We start from the raw sequence: 20840 nt of genomic DNA, 5'->3' as shown, positions 1-20840 counted from the left end.
CCAAGCTCCATGGCTCAAGCTTGCAGAGAGGCCCCCCTCCAGCTGTGTGAAATCTTGAGAGGCACTTAATGAATTAGATATTATTAATATTCTCTTTCAGCATCAGAAGGCAGTAATTAACTCTTCGAAGACTTATCCCAAACCCTGCTTTATTACTCAATTCTCAGAGGTAGCTATGTAATCTCATTGTGATTTTAAAGACTATCTTTTCAGAATAATTATTTTCCTTGATTGAAAAAAAAAAATAAAAAAAGGTTCAAAGTCCTGGTACTGCCTTGGAGTGTGCATTAGTGATGTCAGACATGCTGTAAAGATATCAGAGCACGAAACATGATATGCTGCAATACTTTTGCTGAGCAGATGCCTTAAGGAGGTCATTCAACATGCCAGGCTCTAAATACTATTTGGGAGTGAGAAAACATTATTTTCCCACTTCAACAAGACTTTCGCTTGCCTGTCATGTGGAAATAACCTTTTGTGCTCAGTGCTGTTATTAATTTATTAGCCTTTTGAACGTCTAAATGTTTTGCAGTCTGTGGACTGCATCAAAGTGCTGGCTGAGGGACAGGGCAGCACAAACATATGGTGTGTGCACCCAAATCCATGGATGTGTGTTTCAAAGAGCAGATCTGGTGCAGGAACATTTCGGCCTATGTATTTTTGACAGTGATAACAGCCAATTTCTCAGGCACAAACCCCCAAGGAGTTTATTTAAGTTATAATTAAATGTCAAACCTTATGAGTGATGACTACGTAGAAAAAGTGCTAAGTATATATTTCTATAGAAATCAATTAAAGGAGACAATGATTTTCTTTCCATTTAGGTTACATGACTCCAGCATAAGTGCTGCAGCACAGTGCAGCTGTCAGCCCAGCCTCACTGCCTGAACAATTTGCTTTCTGTTCACCTGGTGGAACCATCCTGGACCTCACCGATTTTCCTCAGGGGTGAACGCACCGCCAAACGCTTCTGTGATTCCCAACAGGGAATCACGTATCCTTCCAGCAGATAGGAGGTTTGAAACAATCCCCTGAATATCTTTATGTAACAGGACTTGGATTGTGTCCCTGGTGTTGAATGTAGCATGATCTATTTTGTGCCCAGGAACAAAGCACAGAATTTCTGCAAAGGAATCTCTGGCTCAGCGCATCTGACTGCAATGCCAGGCTGCTTCCAAAGCAGTTATTGACTGAAGCTGCAGGAGAGGGGTGGAGTTCAGCTGATGTACATGAGGTATTTAAAAGTTCATGATCATGGACACTGTGAAATCAAAAGGTGTCGAAGACCACCTTGGGTTGGGGGTGGCTCCGTGTGGTGGAAAAACTGCTCCTCCAACCCGAGCTTCCAAAGAAAAGCTCAGCAGTCTCTGTTGTCTGGTCTCAAGGCAGTTTATTGCAAGTTATCTAAATTATTTTCTTCTCAGGCTGCTGTGGCTTGCTCACAGCTCAGGCAGAGGCACACACACACCCTGACATCCTCTCTGACCCCAACTGCTTCTTCTCTCCCCACCCAGGGCTGCTGCTCTCTTTTATATGGTACATTACGTGTTACATGGTTACAGTTTTTCCCAATACCTACTACCTATATTAAATGGTGCCTTTCTACTCTAAACCAATCTGTGAGTGCCAACATCACCAAGAACATGGAGGTAAGGAAGGAGAAAGAGGAAGGACAGGACCGGCCAAAACCCCTCCATCTTAAAACCTCTGACCCCCACGTACAAAACTAAAACCCCCCTGTACAGGTGTTAATACCCCCGTGTACAGCACTAAAAAATTCTTCCCTCTACTTTGTAATTACTTCTACTATAATATCTAAACTTTTGTGACTCTTGTTCTTCCTGCAAGGTTGGTAACTCATTCCATGGCTCAAACCCAAAGTCACAGCTGTTTCCAGCTGCCTGCCAGGGTCTCAAATGCTTCTGATCAGGGCCTGGAACCTCCAAAAATGTCTGAGGGACATTTTGAGTTCCCATAAAAAGGGGATGGTTTTCCCATCCCAGACTGGGCACTGAAGAGGTGCCAGGTGATTTCCTCCCAGAGGAACTATGCTTCATGGGCTATGAAGGTGATTGGTGACTATTGGTGACTATTGGTGACCATCACCCAGTTCTTAGTGAAATGAACTCCACTCTGCATGCTCCACATTAACATGACCCTTCTTTGACTCTTTCTCCACTCTCAGTACTGCCCACACATTCCCCCAAACAGTATTTCCTTTCCTTCTGCAAAATCTAACGTTTCTTTAGGAATGCTGCTCCTTCTCACTGGGAGTCACTGCCCCCATGTCAAAGTCCATGTACCTGACACTGAGCTAAACAGCAGGTATCTCTACTGGCAACTTGAGTTCCCTGAGCTTTTCCACCTGGGTGATTCACCATGCCAGGGCCTGCAGGGAAACCAATTTTCCTTAACCAAGGTGTGTGTGAGAGAAGAAATTCTGTGACAGCTCAGCCAGGGGGCTACTCCCCATACACACCCCTGGACTGCAGAGCTGAACTCCAGCACACTGCCCTGTCAGGAATAGACATGTCCATGCATTTCTCAGGAAGGCAGCTGAAGTGACAGATTCACAGTTTTAAGAAGGAAAGAATACATTTTGGGGCAATATATGTGGTATTATCTTGTCCCATGAAATCACCATCAGCAATGTCTGAGCAGAGTTGTCATTGCAGGGCTGTAGCTGGTGAGATGGCAAGGGGGGGGGATGCTGAAGTAAAGGCTTGGAGCACTTCCTATCAACAGAGAAGTGATAAGCTAGAAACCACGAGCCAGCTCCCAAGCCCCAAAGCCTTCCTTCAGGTCTGAAGTGGAGCTAACAACCTCGAGCCAGAGGTAAGCTGACAAGCTGGAACCAAACCTGATTATAACTCAGTTCTTTCAGGCTCCAGCACAGACAGAGGGGCACTGCAATCCCATTGCATCTGCTTCTTGCCATGGGTATTTTGTGCCATACTTGGGGTATTAATGAGCACAAGCAATGCACAGAAATTGAAACCTCTGAGAGCAGCTCCAGTGGCTAGAGAGAAGCTAGACTTAAGAAAATAAAACTGTGGTTTTGTTGAACTCCTTTTACTGCATCAACTGAAATTGCCTTGTGAAATACCAAGGTAGCCTTGGTACATTATCAGGTGAGATACCCAAGGTACAGCTGCAGAAAAACGTGTTTCAGCAGCTAGAGGATCACAGCTAATACTCAGCAATCTATAAATCATTGTTATGGGATTTCTCTATGCAAATGAAATTTATATAACCCTCATCAATCGTAAAAAAAAATCATAAAGATGAAATTTTGCAGCCTCAATGTGAATTAAAGGATCCCTTAACCTGTTTTCAAGATATGTCTTCATAGCTAATTAATTTTTAGATGGAGTGTTCTTTGAAAGAACTAATGGATAGTGAGCATTGCTGATTGATTATAAAATGAGCAGGAGGGTTTAAGAAGTGAGCTGTGAATGTAAAATCTATCCAGCTTTATTAACTTCACCATATTAAAATTCTAGACTATGCAACTGCAAGAAGCAGGTATTAATACAGTACCTTTGATGAGTGTATTTTATTTATTTAACATCAATAAATTTCTCTTAGTTGGTCTATAGCATGGAGATCTATCAGATTGCCTTCTGAACTGTATCTTAGAGACTTCAACTTTGAGAAATCCAGAATCTGGATTCTATAAAATAAAACTTTATACATTTAGGTGACGGGATGGAAAAAAAACAACAAAATGAAAACCAGCAGCTATGAAGAAAAGGAAAAAAAATGCAATCCATATGTCATCCTGCTAGGACTGCTCTCCAGAGCTGCAAATCTACAGGTAACTTTTATTGAGCCATCATTACCAACAGTGACAACAGCATTTATCGAAAGGCCACTCAATCTGTGATGACCTGAAAACATCAGTAGGAAATGGGAGGTTGTTAAACACTGCAAGCACCTGCAGAACTGTGCTGTCTCCTGGTGAGAGGAAGGGGAAAACAAAGAGCTTACCCTCTTCCTCAGATTGCAGGTGAGCGTGAGGTTCCTGGAGAAGGAGTTGGCAAAAGCAGTGTAAAAGTCCAGCACTTTCAGCAAGGCTTCTCGCTTAATTATATGCAAATCGCAGTAGGTCAGAGCCCGAACGTTGGCACAGGCATGGGCCAGGCTGGTTTCCTTCCAGAAGATATCACCAAACACATCACCTTTACCTGAAAAACAGCAGGGCAGATTTGTTAAAAGGTAATGCTCAGGCAGAGTTTCTCACATGATTTTTTCACAACCTGTCTTATGCTCCCAATTATCCCAACGCAAGCTCCCAACCATGAAAACTAACAAGGGTAAAAGTTTCAAAATTAGCTGAGGTACTTGAGCATCCTTAGCAGTAGCCCCAGGTTTTGAAGGTATTTATAGATTGTTCTGTGAAGTGTCACAAAGCATAAGACCTTGTAGCTGAGGATTCAAGCAATGGATTTTTCAAAGGCTACTGAATATAATGAGCACTTAACTAATGTTCAGGTGATTGGATACTTCAGGTGTCTGTTCCCAGGTGATTTAGGTGTCCTGGTCTTACAAAAACCTTCTGACATCTAGGTTCTTTCATCCTTGTGGCTCTACAGTGAGGGGCAGGAGCTAACTTCCAGGGCACAAGGACCACATTTTAAAGGACTATTTAACATCTTTAATTCAGTGTAAGTGACAGCACTCCTTCTGGAAAAACCACAAAAAGCCTCACTGAGACTTCTAATTTTTACTTTACCACCTCTAATTCTTAAATACATCCAAATGTATAGTTCTAAACACAAATTCTAAACCAAATTCATCCATTCAAGTAGAGGCTTAGACTTAAGTCTGTATTTCAATGTTTGCTGAGTAAGAGAGGGTTTGACACCTAAGACACCTACACATATAAATACCCTCAACCACAGGGAAAATTACACCCGAAGACTACTGCTGCAGTGTAGCAGAACAGCTGATTGAGGACTGGACTAGCTGTACTCCAGTGCCACAGACAGAGGAGCTCCAGGGATTGGGAGTGCTCTGACTTAGCCCAGTTTTCTTTCCTCTGCAAGGAACCCACACCCCCTAAACCTGTGCTAGACACCCAAGCAGGAGAAGATTCCAGGACACCAGATTCAAAATCCCACTTCTGACCCAAACAAAACCCCAGCAAGGGTGCAGATTGGAGAAATGTTTTCAGGTTTGGACCTTCTGGTTGTTCTGAGACGAGGCAATAGAAAACACACTGAAATGTTCCAAAGTTGCCCCTTGCTGCCTGGGTTTGGCCAGGACCTTGGTGTGTGGTTTGTGGCTGACACTTCAAATCCTGAAGCAGAAACTGTGGTACAAAGGGTATTTTTTGTTTCAGACCCCCAGAGATACCCCAGCTCTGTATTTCAGCAGTTACTAAAAGGGAACTCAAATCAGCCAGCCAGTGGCTATTGATTTCAGCAACTTGAGCAGCCCCTTGGTGAAGGTTAGGGATGTTACAGTTCTGGCATAAAAAAGGTCATGACTTTTAGTATTTCCTCTTGTAAGAGCTTTTAACATTTTGCTCCACTCTACTGTGGAAACACAGAGGGGTAATCTATCCAACCTTATTACTTTTAGGGGTCAGAGGCTCTATTTCTCTATTTCCATTTCTGCTTTTGGTATTGTATCCAGTAAAACATATCTAATATTTCTCAGGCAGGGTGAAATAAAATGTGCAAGTCCTTATCTTCCCTTCTCTGTTTTTATTTTCTAAAAAATATCTCTATAACAGAATCATCCCTTAGAAAGGTTATAACTGCCTCTCATTGAGCTGCTTTTGATTCTACATATTTTTATGTAATTAAATTTAACTACAATACATAACACAGCTGGTATAATTTATAAAACAAGGTGCTTTAAAATGTTTCCCTTAATACAGAGCATTTTCTAGTAACATTATAATTTATCCAATGTACTGTTTTGAAATTACCTTTTGCAGTTAATTGTCCTTGTCTCTACTTAGAGTTCAAACCCCAGTTTACAGACATGCTCAACATAGTTACATAATTTATAGCAAACATCTCTGAAATGCAGAAAATTGCTTAATGGATTTGTTCTCTGAGGTGGACACAGGGCAGAGCTGAATCCTACTTTCAGAGCAGAGTGCAGTTAAAAGACAGTGGTTTTACCACTGAAATATGAGCAAACCACTTGTTCTCGTTTAAAATTTAGGCTAATATGTGGTTAATTTAACCAAGAGGTTGAAAGCAGTGGATGCTCAGCCCGAAACTCAGGACAGCAGTGTGTTACAGAGCCTGTAATCTGTATATAGACCATGGATAAATGAAATAATATTCATAAGCTTGAGAAGATCTTATTGTCCTTCAGTGTGGCAGGGATGTGGGACTGCACTGGCTGGGACAAAATTAACTGAATTCATTCACTCTTCCCTGAGCCATCACTCACTGGATTTGAAGGGTGAAACTCTAAACTCCTCTTACATTGTGGTTTATTCTCTTCAGAAAGTACAAAATCTTGGAAACCTTTAAGGGATCTTGAATTTGACATTTCCCACACACACTTCTGAGCTTGTCTGCTGGTTATAAATGTGCTAAGGAATGTACAGAATGAAAACAAAACCTACCAGATTCTCCAAAACAACACCTCCTTCTTCATAAATACAGAGATTAATGTACTATACTTTATCCCTATTAACTGTAGTTCACTGTGCAGAGGGAGGTAATTATTCACTCAGGACAATATCAGAAGTTAGGAAAAAATTCTTTACTCGGCGGGTGGGAGGCACTGATCAGGGTGCTCAGACCAGCTCTGGGGGCCCCATCCCTGAAATTCTCAGGGCCAGGCTGGATGGGGCTTTGAGCAACTTGGTCTAGTGAAAGATGTCTCAACCCATTCCATGATTCTGAGGGTAATTTTACACATTGGAACCGAATAAAAACAAATTTTTCAGGGTTGCAAAACAGAAAATTTAACTGGCTAGGTCTGGCACAGCTACCCAGAGACACACACGAGTATTTTTCACTTGCAGGGGATGTTCAGAGCTCCAGGGAAAGTGCTGCTGGGGCTGAGCTGGGAATGCAAAGGTGCTGATGCAGCCTGCATAATTTCCAAAGATTCTCTGGAGATTTATTGAGGCCTTAGTACATTCCCTCCCAAATCTGCCCTTTCCTGGGTCCTGACACCTCCTGAATGGAGGCAAAGCTCTGGGAAACCCTCCTGCCCCTGCTCACAGTGCCTGAAGCATCACTGGAAGAAGGAATTCTGTAAATTAGAGTCAAGGGAACTACTTGCCTACATTTTACACATCACACAGCATCATATAATCCTTTGGGTTGGAAAAGACCTCTAAGATCAAGTCCAACCCTTAACCCAGCAATGCTAAATCCATACTAAAACATGCCACTAAATACCACATCTACAGAATTATGGAATCATTGGGTTGGAAAAGACCACTAAGATCATAAAAATTCAGATTTTTGCAACTGAAAGGAGCATAGACAACAAGAGGGCATGTGAAAGGTGTTGGTGGCAGGCATAATTTTTGCTGAAATACATACACTGCTATAATTCTAAATACTATGTATGTGTGCCTGCACATAAAATATACATATTTATTCATGCATAGTCACATAAATATATTTAGGGGCAATCATATGGTATGCAGCTGTATAACAGGTAAGGATATTTCTATGCACTGCTCTATCTTCTATATTCTGATAACCTTGCCAAACAGATTTGGGGGGACAGATGTTCTCTGCAGCCTTACACCATGGACTGACCTGCCAATTTGCCAGACAGGAGCTCATGCCAGGACCTTTCAGGTAGAAAAATTCTTAAGGGCTTTATGGAACCACCCAGGAGCTTGCAGATGTAATGAAAAAGTGTTTGAACTCAGAAACACTCTGTTTAAACAACATCTCAGAATCCACATTTGTATTTATGTAGAGAAAAAATTTATCCTCCTTCAGATGGGGACAGAAACTGAGCTAATAAATATCCTAGCCAACATAAGAGCTTGATGGATCCTTTGGAAGAAAGTTTAGGCAGGCAATAAAATAATAAATTCTTGGTGGGAAATAGCACTGGGTAAAAACACATAAAGGGGGACCAAGTCTTCTTAAGGAGGTGTTTTTCTGTACAGTCTTAGCTAATAAACCAGCAACTCTTTAACTATTTTAAAATATCTCCAAAGCCTCATCAGTCATGCTAACACGAGTCAGACATGATGAATGATGTTGGCTTTCCATCAGGATGCACTCAAATCTTACACTGCTCATGAAAAGCAAAGGCTGATGTTGTTTGAAGATCAGTAAAACTGTATCACAGAGAGAAAATATTTGTAAGTGCCAAATATAATGAAGTGATGGCAGCATGCACACAAATGGAGGTCATAATTACATATATCGGTGTTTATATTCATACAAATTCATATTTCTTTGTATCTGCAGTGAAACCTCCTGCTGCAGGACAGACATGTCCCAAACTGATGCAGAAACCCAATGAGCAGAGAGTGAATCAGCTCCTGTCACCCAGAGCAGCTCCGTGATGGTCAGTGAGCAGTTCTGCATCTCCTTACCATGACACACTGGGACTGGTTGCACAGGTTTACTAAATGATGCAATGTATTCATGGAATAAAATCCATCTGTAGCTACTAAACACAAAAGATTTCCCTCTGGGTGAACTACAGTCCAGTGGAGGGTTGGAAACATTCTGGAGAAGCATCACAGTCTCCTTACTTCACCTTCCTACTTTCTCCTGCACATCTACTATTGACCACTTTTGGAGACAGGCTGCTGGGCTGGCTGGATTTCTGGGTGTCCCAGTTTGAGACAAATTTGGAAATAAACAAATTTGGGAAAAATAGGGCATACCAGACCACAAAGTCACCCCAAGATATTTGGCTTAGCTGAAATGGTTGCCTCTGCCTAAAGATGAGAAGGTGGGGGTGATGCAGTGCTGCAAATCCTCAGGTGCAGCTCCCATCTGGGACATCACTGCCAGCACAGCCCGAGATGGGCAGAGATGATACTAAACTGTGAGAGAGGTCTTCTTTCTCCTGCGAATGTTTTAGCCTCAGCTTTTTCTGGGGCATCCAGAAGGGCCAGAACTTCCTTGAAAATCACATCAGAGCTGATCACTGAGCTGCATATAAACCCACCTCTATGGGACTGCATGTGAAAGGGCAGAATGACAGGAGAAAACAGCATTTCCAGCCTCTGAGGCATTGTCAAAACAGCCAGTAAAGCAGCAAAGACAAGAGACTGTGCCAAAACCCTGGTCCATGCTGGCAAAGGCACTTTGCATTATTTAACACAGTGCAACCTTCCCCATCTGCACCTGGAAACAAAAAGGAATTACCTTTCTTCCACCAAGCAGGGCCCAAAGCCCAGAAAGGTTTCTCTCCTTATCTCCCCTCACTTTTAGTGCAAGTATCATCACTGCCTCACATCCTTCTAGAAGCCCCAGCTCTTGAAGACAGATTATTTCCATTTTGATTTTATATAGAAATAGGTTTCTGTCCTTCCTGACTGAGGAAATAAACCTGAAAGCATGACCATTCCTACCACCTTGAAAACTTGTAGGGCGAATCAGATTGCCTCAAACTGTTAGTCTGATCTGATTTAAAAGAACTGTAACACATGATTTTTAAATAATTTTCTTATTCTTGGGCTGGCAAGACTTTCAAATTTTGGCAGTGAAGCATGCAAGTCTAATTCAAAAACATATCAATTCAGAGAAAGGAATCTTTCTGACTCTGGAGGCTGTGGATCAAATCTATAACACACTAGCTGGCACTAAATTAAGACTGATGTTTCTTATAATTAACAATCATGCAGAGACACAAAAATGTATTAAATTTACAAAACAATATGAAAAATTCAGGTTTGTCAGCAAGAACCAATGAACAAGCATCAGTAGGACTAAATCTTACAATGGCTCTGCAGGTATCAACCCAGACCTGCAAGATCTGACTGATTCCAAGGCACTTAAGAAGAATTGCACAATGCAGACCAGCAAATCACACTTGTTTTCAGACCAGTAACCCTTCAAATATTTTGCAAAATACTTTCAGATTCAGCACTTAAAACCCAGCCTAAATCACATTAATTATTTCAGTTCTGCAAGCTGAAAAAAAGTCAACCCTTTCCTCTATGAATAATTTTCCTCTTAGTTAATTTAGAGCTTTAACTCATTGGAACACAGGGGACTTTTCCTATGGATGAAATAGGACACAGCCTGTTCTGAAAATTGCTACCAGGTGCATGCTACTAACCTGGGGAAATGTTCACAATTAGTCTGCCTTGGTCGACTTCACATGGAAAACAGCACAAAAGTTCAAGTACAAATTAACAAGAGCTTATTTGACACAGGGACCAATTCTGCCACCCTCACTCCACTTGAGAAGAAACCCAAGCTGCAACTAAAGAAATTAAAATCAAGCAATTAGCCACTAATACAGTGAGATGGAACTGGACTAGCAGGTTTTCATGTCACAAAGTGCACCATGTGCTCAGTCAGTCTTGTCCTGCACAAAGCCCATGCCCGGCTGCCCAGGCATGGAAATTCAAAGTGCTGATGCGTGGATACCAAATATCATCTTGCTAATGCCCATGGATGAGAGCTATGGAGCTCCTGGGATTCCTGCTCATCCAAATGGGAGCTGTTACTTGATCTTCCTCTAAAGAACTTTTCTCTGTGTGATTTGGTGGGAGACTCAACCTTTTGACCTCCAAACACAGGTAGCATTAACAGCGGAAATAGACTCATCCCTATTTTCATACCAAGCTTAAGAAACTTGCTTTGCTCCTCTGATACTGCATCATATCCCCTTCCCAGATAAAAAATTTGGAAATAATTAATGAGTCAGACCTTTAAGAAGGTCTGGTTGTCTAATAACAATTAACAGTGTGTTACTGTGGAATGATATGCAGAACATGCTGAGAATTAACATATAATACATAAAGGTAAACAGCTGAATACTATGGGATCAGGACCCTAAGCATGGCTGAAACATGAACTATTCAATTTATATTCATTCTGACCTGAATATCATACTGAGTTCACTCAGCAGCAATCCCCACCAGGATTTCACTGCTCAATATATTTTTATCGCTATGCAGCTTGAGCAGTATTTTTGATCAATTCCTACAATCAACATCTGAACGCAGCAGACCATTATTTTTCTGCTGAAAAAACACCTTCTTTAAAGCTTGTTAATCAATATGCCCAGTTTAAGTTACTGCACAACTTAAACAGCCAGCTGTGCAAGTAGCAGGAAAGCAACTTTCAGAGCCATTTGGTTGGCATTGCCACCGATGTGCAACTCCTCATCAGGAGCAAATTCAGGTTAATTGCAGCAGGATGAATTATCAGGTGCCCTCTGGTAGCTGATGCCTCTTTTCATTAGCTTGGGGACTCCAAACCCCTGGTCCTCCCTGAGATCCTTTGCTGTAACACCTCCCCGTGCAGAGCAGTAGCAGTTAAATTGTTTACTCCTGCTTGAGACGGTGGAAAATTACTGACGTGCCTTCTCAGGGTCACCTCGCTTGCTGGGAAAGTTTGGATAATTAGAGACAAGACTGTTTGCCCTTCTCCATTCTCCTGGCAACTGCAGATGAGTTATGTTAAAATGTCTGTGTCTCCTTCTCCCCAGTGTAGCAGCACCCTGCACATGGAGTGCTCGCTGCTACAGCCAGGACCTGCAAAAGGTGGGACACTGCCCTCGAGAAGGGGAGGTAACTAATGAGGGGAACATAATGGGGCACCTGGATATCTCCTTTAATGAGTCCTACAAACTGCAGGTCTGCAATTGGAGTCATTCTCTTACTGTTAGTATTTCTGTAATGCTGATTGCTGCAGCGGCTGGGCATTTAATTATCCACAAATGAGAACAAAATCAAATCTGGGGGGACCCAATGACACAGTGCTGCAAGTTGCCCTGTCAATCACCAGGCTTCACCTGATTTCAAGCACAGAGAAAACCAAAGCTGGCACTGCTGAGGTAGGAAGAAAGCTGCTTTAAAAAATGATGGTTGCTCCATGAAGGTGGAAAAAAAGAAAAGCACCTGAACAGGATGCCAAGGCTCCTGAGGGCAGCGTTTCTGCAGGCAGGGAGGCTGGATGTGCCAACTCACCCTGGCTGGAGACCATGGAACACACTAAGGGAAGATGGACAAGCAGCAAAATCCATGGAGTGATTCATGCCAGGACCTGAGGGGGGATGAAGCCTTGCACTTTGGATGGAAGCACAAATGTCAGAGATGGGACATGATGGTTCTTAACCTGTTTTAATGTCTTTACCCAACTCACTTCTCCTGGATATTCCACATTTTAAAATACATCAAACCATCCATCCATGGATGAGCATTGTCAAAAAAAAACAAAACAAAGCACCCCTTCTCTCTCTTTCCTTAAGTAAGGCAAACAACACACCACTGTATTAAACCACATTGCACTATTATTTCCTCTGCAAGGAGCAGAGGCTGCAGACAGCATGTCCTGTTCATTCCTGCTCTCATAGTGGAAATTAATGAGGACAAATTTCCAAAGGATACTTACTGCATTTCCTCTACTCTAGGTCACTGCTGGGTGGTGGAGAAGAGGGACAGACTGGCAGCACAATCCTGCAAGTTGACTTTCCCTGGGAAAACCAGGGTGGCAGCAGATGCTTGGAGGATTCAAAGCAGGTACTGAGGTTTTCCCATTAGTCAGTTTTTTTAAACCTAGTCTCCCCCTTAGGCAGATTCATGTTCCTTATGCTTGAACTTCTCGAGGCAGAACAGATCAGTAAAAATTTTGTTTTTCACTGTCTGATCTGCAGTTGCTGTTTCAGGTGCCACAGCTGCCACTAGAAATGTCTTTGCAACTACATCTGGGAGAGATATTCTTCCACAAGTGAATTTTTAGGACTCAACATCCCATAATTACTCAGTTTACTATTCTGCTAAATAATTTGTCAGAGCATGAAAAAACTCTTCAGTGTGTTCCAGGACTAGAGGAAGCAGTTAATCTTGGTTTAAGTTACATTAACAGGTTCTGCCAATCCCTGTAGTACATGATGAACACAGCTCTGAAGCATGGAAGTACTGAAGCCACTTTTGGTAATTAAAGGTAATTCATTTAACCAGATATGGTTAAAAGTCTCTTTGGTTAAATGGGGATTAACATAGATACTAGATTTAATACATATAAAAGGTAGAAACAAAAAAAATCTTACTGTTGTGTCATTCCAAAACACAATATTCATTAATAAATGCAATCAAGTTTTGCATGTAATCCAATAGTGATAGCTCTTAGTTCAGTAAATTACATACTTATTGTTTTCATTCTAAAAACCATTTATTTGTTTAAATACTGCTGCTACTTCCTCTTAAGCCTTTTGTTTTTTAAATAATTTTAAGAAAATATAAGATACCATCACTGAGATTAATTATAAAAATGAAATGGTCCAGTGAGCTGGAATACAAGGAACAATTTCCTATGGAAATGGTTGATTTAGGAGCTTTCATCATAATGCTTCACATCTGAATATGGAAACAGATTCATTCTTACACTAAATCTCTCTTTTCTAAAACCTTAGTGGAGACACTGGAATGCAGAAAAGGTGCAGCAGGTATTTCCAAAGGGCATGGGTGTGAGTTTTCCTGAACTCATACTCCAGCTGGGAGAATCCAAAGGATGCCCTTGGGGAGCTGTTCCCATCCACACTCTGCCCAAGCCCACCCCAGTCCCAGGCTCACACACATTTTTATGGGGACATGTCTGGAGCCCTCTGGAGCCACCCTTAGAGAGAAGAAGCAGCACAGAGCTTCAGTGGGGTCTGACAGCTGCCCTAGGACCAGGAACCCTCTGGATTTGCCCTCAGGGACTGACAGCTCCACCTTGGGAGAAGGCAAATATTCAGCAGGGTATGAGTTCTGCAATAAATGGGTCTATATGAAACAGTCAAGACAGGCTCTGGGTAGTTTTTCTACAGAGCCACCAGTTTTTCTTCCACATAGTTCTGCCTCTGAGGAGGATTCCTGCCCCCACACCAGTGCTGACCACTCAGTCCCACCACATGCCACACCTTTCCCAATCTCATACAAGCTAATGAGCTTTGGGCTCTTTCCCAAAAACCAGACAGCACAGTGGAAGGAAAGGGTGATTTACCTAAATTCCCCCATTACTCAGACTTCTCATGACTGTGGTTTGATACATGGTGTAACCCCATCCCTTTACAAAGTCAGATCAAACTCTTTTTATTTTCTGAAAAGCCAGCTTACTACAGGCAAAAATTTTGCTGCCTTGCAGAGACTGTTTGCAGGTGTTATTCTGGGCTAGAACACAGACAAATGAAAATCCCAGTGTGAAGGTTAATGTGGAAATCCTCCTGAGGGAGTAACATAAAACAAAGTGCATTTCCTCAGTTTAAAAGATGTCAAGCACACAGATGCCATTCTGTTCTGCTCAGAGACACTGTAGCTGTGCCCAGTGAGCCATACCGGGCAGAAAGAGCATTCCCAGTGGCACAAAAGATGAAGGATTTGCTTCTAGAGAAGGATCTCTGGAGACGCAGCATCCCCATCTTACAACTGCTAGCTTCCCATAGTCCCAGCTGATGTTAGGCAAAACTCGTTAATATTCAAACCTCAGCAAAAGGAAAACGCACACCCAGACCACAAAGCATTCCAGCAGAGATCACAGTACCTAAAATAGCCACCACCTCGTCGTCCTGGATGACTTCCAAGGATCCTGAGACCACAAAGCAGAGAGCATCAACGCTTTCCCCAGCGTGGTAGATGAGGTCCCCCGGGGCACAATGGATGGTCTGGAACTCCACGGCCAGGGCTCGCAGGCAGCCGTCGCTGGCCAGCCGGAAGGCAGGGTGCTCGTTGAAAACCTTCCGGTTCAGGTGCACGCAGATGTCTGCTCTCATGTCCTTTGGGCAGATCGAGAGCACCTGGACAAAAGAAAAGATGGAAAAATAATCAGCTGGGCAAGAGACACCAAGGCCACTGCTGTGTGAAAAAACTGGATGGGTGGGTCTGAAGATGTGCCTGGGGGGAGTCTTGAAATCCATCCATCCATCCATCCATCCATCCATCCATCCATCCATCCATCCATCCATCCATCCATCTATGCATCCATGCATCCATCCATGCATCCATCCATGCATCCATCCATGCATCCATGCATCCATGCATCCATGCATCCATGCATCCATGCATCCATCCATCCATCCACCCATCCATCATCCATCCATCCATCCATCCATCCATCCATCCATCCATCCATCCATGCATCCATCCACCCACCCACCCATCCATCATCCATCCATCCATCCATCCATCCATCCATCCATCCATCCATCCATTCATCCATCCATCCATCCATCCATCCCTCCAGTCATTTCATAAAGCTTCTGGTGGGAGTTTTATTCTGATTTGGGGTCGTCTTTTCCTGCCCATCTACTGCTTTCACTTTGTGTGAAAGGGTGATGTGGAAGCAAGGACTGTTCTGTCACACTCTGCTCACTCTCACACTCATTTCCAGAGGTGGAAATGCTCTGTCCTGTCTGTGGGTGTCCCTCCAGACCTGGTGCCCAGGCTGTCTGCCTGCTGCTATGCTCAATCCCTGCAGGAGCACAGAACAGAGCTGAAGGAGCTCAAGGACATGCAAAGACAGACCATCCACAATAGAAAACCACCACATTTTGTTCACACTCAGAAAACCCAACTTTCAGAAGTCTTGATGTAGTGACCACTTACCAACACATGTCCAAACATACCCAGGGCTCAGTTTCAGTGAGATATACAAGGAATTACCTGCTCAGGAAGACCTACTAGACTAGAAAATCCAAAGAGATTGGAGGAAAAAGGAAGTATATTGAAACCTCATTAAATGTAAAGTAAAGGTGAGTGAAGAACTGTCTACTTTGAAGACATCTTCATTGTAGATCAATTAAATAAAACCTTCAACTAGTTTCTTACCTTAAACAGCTTTCCCTATTGAAAAAGTAACACAAATACACTTGAAGAAAGAAAGTGAAAACCTGTGAGTCTTTCGGGTTTGTAAACTGTGTTCAATATCTGCACTCCCTCCTAAACACACTAACATTCTTATAGCCCCAAAATGCACATCAGATAATTGCACTAAGAAACACGTAAAGCCTCTTAATGTTTTTCTAGGATAAATGATAGAAAAGAGCATGAGACTAAGAGCACCCTGGAAGTCTCATATCAGGAAGACTGCAGATCAATAGTACTGATTAATTTCCCATTGTACGGAATTAATCTGGCAGCCTGCTCTGCAGACAGTGCAGGAGACAGGGACACTGGGTTAATGAGTTGATTATTATGGAATAATAGCAGAGGGGGACTCTGGTAACCCTGACTAAGCTTTGAGGTAAATGGCCATGTTAATGAACTCAAGCTACGATTTTAATTTCTGTTTAATGCAGGAGAGGTATAAAACAAATTACTGAAAGTATTATTAAAGCTCCTAAAGCACAGAATGTGAAAAGAATAAATAACTTCTATTTTAATAATAATAATTAGTCCTTTTCTTATTCAGATAGATCAAAGTGCCTTTGGGATCAAAGAATAATGAATGCAGAAAGGTGAAACAGAAGTTATTCTCCCATTCTCTGGACTATGACAGTGTGTGCTGAGAAGGGGCTGCTGTAACCATCTGCACTAACCTCTTCCACTCCAAATGTTCCCATCAATCCCAGAATACCTGGTAAATTTACAGCCTGGAAGGCTGTGACTTGATGTTTGCCAATGCTCCAGGGTATTTGTTCCAATGGACAGCTACAGTCTCTTTCAAAACATGTGTTGTTTCTGAACTCAGGCTTTTGGTTTTTTTTAATTTTCAGCCAACAGCCAGAGAATCTATGATCTTGTTGAGATAAAAGACCTGCAATACTCATAAATCTCTTCCACATGTAGGTGTTCATAGAATATGACCACGTCACCTCTCAATCTTGAAACAACAAGAGAGATAGAAGATGCTTTTTTTGTCCAACACTATGAAGCACAGGCTCACTTTGGAAACTTCCCCCTGCATGAGGTTTCCTCGCTTACAACCAACTTCCCAGAGCTACCAGATCATTAGTTTTTATTTTAGTTGACAAAGAATAAGTCAATTTGAGTTAATGGTATTTTTCTGTAACAAAATGTTGTACAGAACACATTAAGATCCCTGCATAAGTACGTTTTATCACAAAAAATAGTAACAAACACATTTGACAAGGCATATTCTCTATAAGCCATCATTTGCATTAGTAATAGTATCTTGTCTGAGTCACTGTAGACCATATTCTGTATCACATTTGCATAATTTAGTAGGGGCAAATGTCAATTTTACAAACGTTGATTTACCTGAGTCATTCCATTTACCAGTAGAAATATGGGAATGCCTTAGTCTCTCAGTTTAAAAAAAAAAAAAAAAAAAAAAAAGATTACTTTTGGGAGTGATTGTTTCACCTTGGCCTTACTTGTGGATCAAACAGAAAGTTTGTCTTTATTACAATAAAACAGAAACATACCATCTTTCTTAATCTCAATAGTAACTTAATGAAAAATTCTGCTTTCTTTTCTACCATGATTGATGATTTTGAACATTTTTATCTACTCTTGGGCCTGAATCATGGTTATAAGTTTTTTATGTCCCTTTAATACTTTCAGAAATTTAAGTGCTTTTGACTTAACAAGGCCACGAGCTAGGAATTCTCAAACATTGCTCTTAAGAAAAATGTCTGTGTTCACACATGACTGATTACCAAATTTCAGCTTTTGAGCTTCCAAACTGCAGAAAAAAATCAGTTAAACTGTTGAAGAGGTTGTTCATGTAAGATTCTGAGATGTTCCAGGACCCTTTGTTTGTCTGGACTGTACAATAATTGTGTCCCTCAAGAATAAAAGCCACTTGGATGCAAAGCAGCATACCATTTCCTCACAAATACAGACTTAAATACAGAGTATTAAAAGTGAACACTCAAAGAATGATTTTTTTTTGATAGACACAAGCAGCATATCTATCATTACACACTGTAATATGAAGAGACAGAAAAAAAAATCCATTGCACAAAGAAAAGCCAGTCTTAGAAAGCATAATTCAGGAATTCTCTGATGTCATGATAAACTGATTCTCCTAATGACAAATCACTGTACAGAGATATATGGAGATATCAGTTATCAACATCAGCAGTAAATGAGTAATGATCTAGGAGTTAGCCAGGAACAAATATGCTTAATTCAATTTCTCCTGCCTGCTACATTGCCATTGAGAACAGAGAATGAAACAGATGACAAGTAAAACAAATATTTAGTATTAGAAGAATTGCCAAGGCATTGTTGACTGCTATAGATAAATGTAGATATATGTAGGGGGGAAAAGAGAGCAAAGATAGACAATTGCAACATTTAGGTACGTGCTTACTGCATGTTCTTCAAATGAGCACTCCAAATTCAGATGACTATTCATGAAAATTACCTCTTACTGACAATACAAAACTTTGGACATTCTTATTGTGAATTGCTCTCATTGAGATCTCAGCATTTTTAAGGCAGTATGCAACCAAGGAAATACAAACTAGTAGCACCGTGGCTGTCCCTGAGTCCATTCTGTGTACAAATGCACACACGTGGGTAGAAATAAAAAAATTTAGGTTAAGGGAGAGCACATCCTGTAATGCTCAGTCAAATCTCTTCACTGTGAGGGAAATGCCTCCAACACATCCTGGTAACACAAGCAAAGCTCTGCTGGGACATTGGTTCTGCCCTGTGTGTTCTTTCAGCAGCGCAGCAAAAAACCACCAAGAGGAATTTCTTAAGAGGAGATTTCCTTGGAGATGCCGTGGCCTTTTGCAGTGCCACATGCAGTGTGGAAGGCAGGCAGGGTATGCAGGTGGCTGAGGGCAATGCTTTGCTAAGTGAGGGGTTTGGAGCTCTTGGAAGGGACAGGTGCTTGTGCTGCTACAGAATTTGCTCTGTAATAAATCTGCAGCCACAGACTTTGCAGCCAGCTCTCCCCTGCGTGTCCAGGCAGCATGGAAGAACTGAACCTGCTACACATCAGTGCAAAATCAGAGGAGAAAGCTGAATTCTACCCAGAGGAGAATCTTTGCTGGCTGTACCAACACTGATTTCACCAGGAAAGAAGCAAAGCTCCCTGAAAAGCACACAGGTATCCACAAAGACCAGAGCCACTACAAAGCTGAGAGAGGAGAAAGGAAAGCACAGAATAATATTTACCACCTTCTCTCTTTGCACAGGAAACTGAATCTCCTGAAAGCCAGTGTAAGACAATTGCTGAGCTCTGCCATCACCACCTGGCACCCAGCTGATACAGACCCCAGCACGACAACTCCCAAAGCAAAGACTCAACATCTCTAGATCATCTCATATGGAAGTTTGTCTTTATTACAATAAAACTCCCAAAGCAAAGACTCAACATCTCTAGATCATCTCATATGGAAGATGCTGGCAGTGAGAGAATGGCTTGTGGTTGCTGCTAGAGGTTGGAAAAAGGCAGGAACCAGCTCTGGAAGACTCACAGGGTATTGGCACCAAATGTCTCACGGTCTTTTCAGCTCGAGATTTGCAGAGTGGGGAGTTAAACACCCCAGGAGGTTCCATCTGATTTTTTAACTCTCTCATCCATTTCCTTAGCATGTGCAGGCAGTTCAAGATAAGCTTCCTGAACAGCTCAAAGAGCTCTACAGGGAGCAAAGATTTAAAAAAAGCAAACAAAAGCAAATTAATCAAAACAAAAACGGCACAGATTAAGAGAGCATCCACACAGTATCTTTTAGGATGGGTTTACAGGTTTAAGTATTTGTTTAAAAATCTTCCCCAGCTGGAAAACACTACAGGATGGCTTAGCAGGTGTTACAGAATCTGTTAAGACTTGTCAACAAAAAGGGCAGAGGCCAGTGAATACTGAACATTAGCTATCAATCCTCTTCCAGCACACAGGATTCCCACATTTTGGGGGCTGTAGGTAGGGAATATATTGACTGATGACCAAGCCAAGAGCTTTGACATTCTATGGTGTAATAACTAGGACTGTTTCCTGAATGAATAACTGCAGCAAATATCAGAGATACTAAAAATGCCAGCTTTGAAAATAAAGAAAATAAACACCTCCAACCTCAAACCCATTACAGGCCATAGAAAGGTCTTTTTATTTTTGTGGAGAAAGGCCACTCTGGGTTTTCAGACATATTCAGCAGTCAGAATCAAGGTCAGCTCTTTACAAAAAAACCCACAATACTCACTAGGCAGCTGACCAAGTTACTCAGACTTTTAGAAAGATTTGGCTCATATGAGTATGGAATTCTATTTCAGGCCTGGCTAAAAGTGTTACATTTGTCACTGGATGGAGGCCAAAGAGACCAAGGTAAGAAAACAGCTGATTGGCAAATCATAGCATTTTTCTGTAATAATCAGTCAATTTTGTAAGGATCTCCAAGATGATGTATGGAGCTGAGCAGTAATTAACCCTGCATGCATTAGGGTAGTCTAACACATCACTGAGTGTCTTGGCACTAAGAACTGAATGTCAGCAGCAATGGTGTGCTTTGTTTTAATTGTACTAAGATCCAAGCTCACTTGGATTTAAATGCTCTGAAATCGAGATCTGAAAATCACATCTAAGTTTGGCTTGTTTTCTTATTAATAATATATAATCTGAACCAGTGATTAAAATTGATGGATTTCATGGTATCATAACAAAATTAACTGTTTTCTTTAAACTGAGTAACTGGTTATAGATGTTAAAAAAATCCCTAGAAATTGGCTGTAAAGTCCATTAAATTCAGTTTGTCAACACAGATAGAATCTGGCTAAGGGTTAGAAAATCAGAGCAAGATGAAAGGCAACA

At 41.7% G+C, this 20840-nt stretch overlaps 1 protein-coding gene across 1 annotated transcript in view; it reads right to left on the bottom strand.

Moving 5' to 3' along the window:
• Window positions 1–20840, bottom strand: part of KCNH5 (potassium voltage-gated channel subfamily H member 5) — a 160545-nt gene that overhangs the window by 34992 nt on the left and 104713 nt on the right. Inside the window, exons 9-10 of the mRNA XM_021554525.4 lie at window positions 14661–14913; window positions 3991–4187 (exon numbers count right to left, since the gene is read on the bottom strand). Of these exons, the coding sequence (XP_021410200.1) occupies window positions 3991–4187; window positions 14661–14913 (450 nt within the window). The remainder of the gene's footprint in view (window positions 1–3990; window positions 4188–14660; window positions 14914–20840) is intronic.

The sequence above is a fragment of the Lonchura striata genome, chromosome 5, assembly GCF_050655825.1.
Source record: "Lonchura striata isolate lonStrDom1 chromosome 5, ASM5065582v1, whole genome shotgun sequence".
Taxonomy (NCBI): Eukaryota; Metazoa; Chordata; class Aves; order Passeriformes; family Estrildidae; genus Lonchura; species Lonchura striata.
The sequence above is the reverse complement of the archived record's forward strand: the minus strand, read 5'-3'. Positions and strand labels throughout refer to the sequence as shown.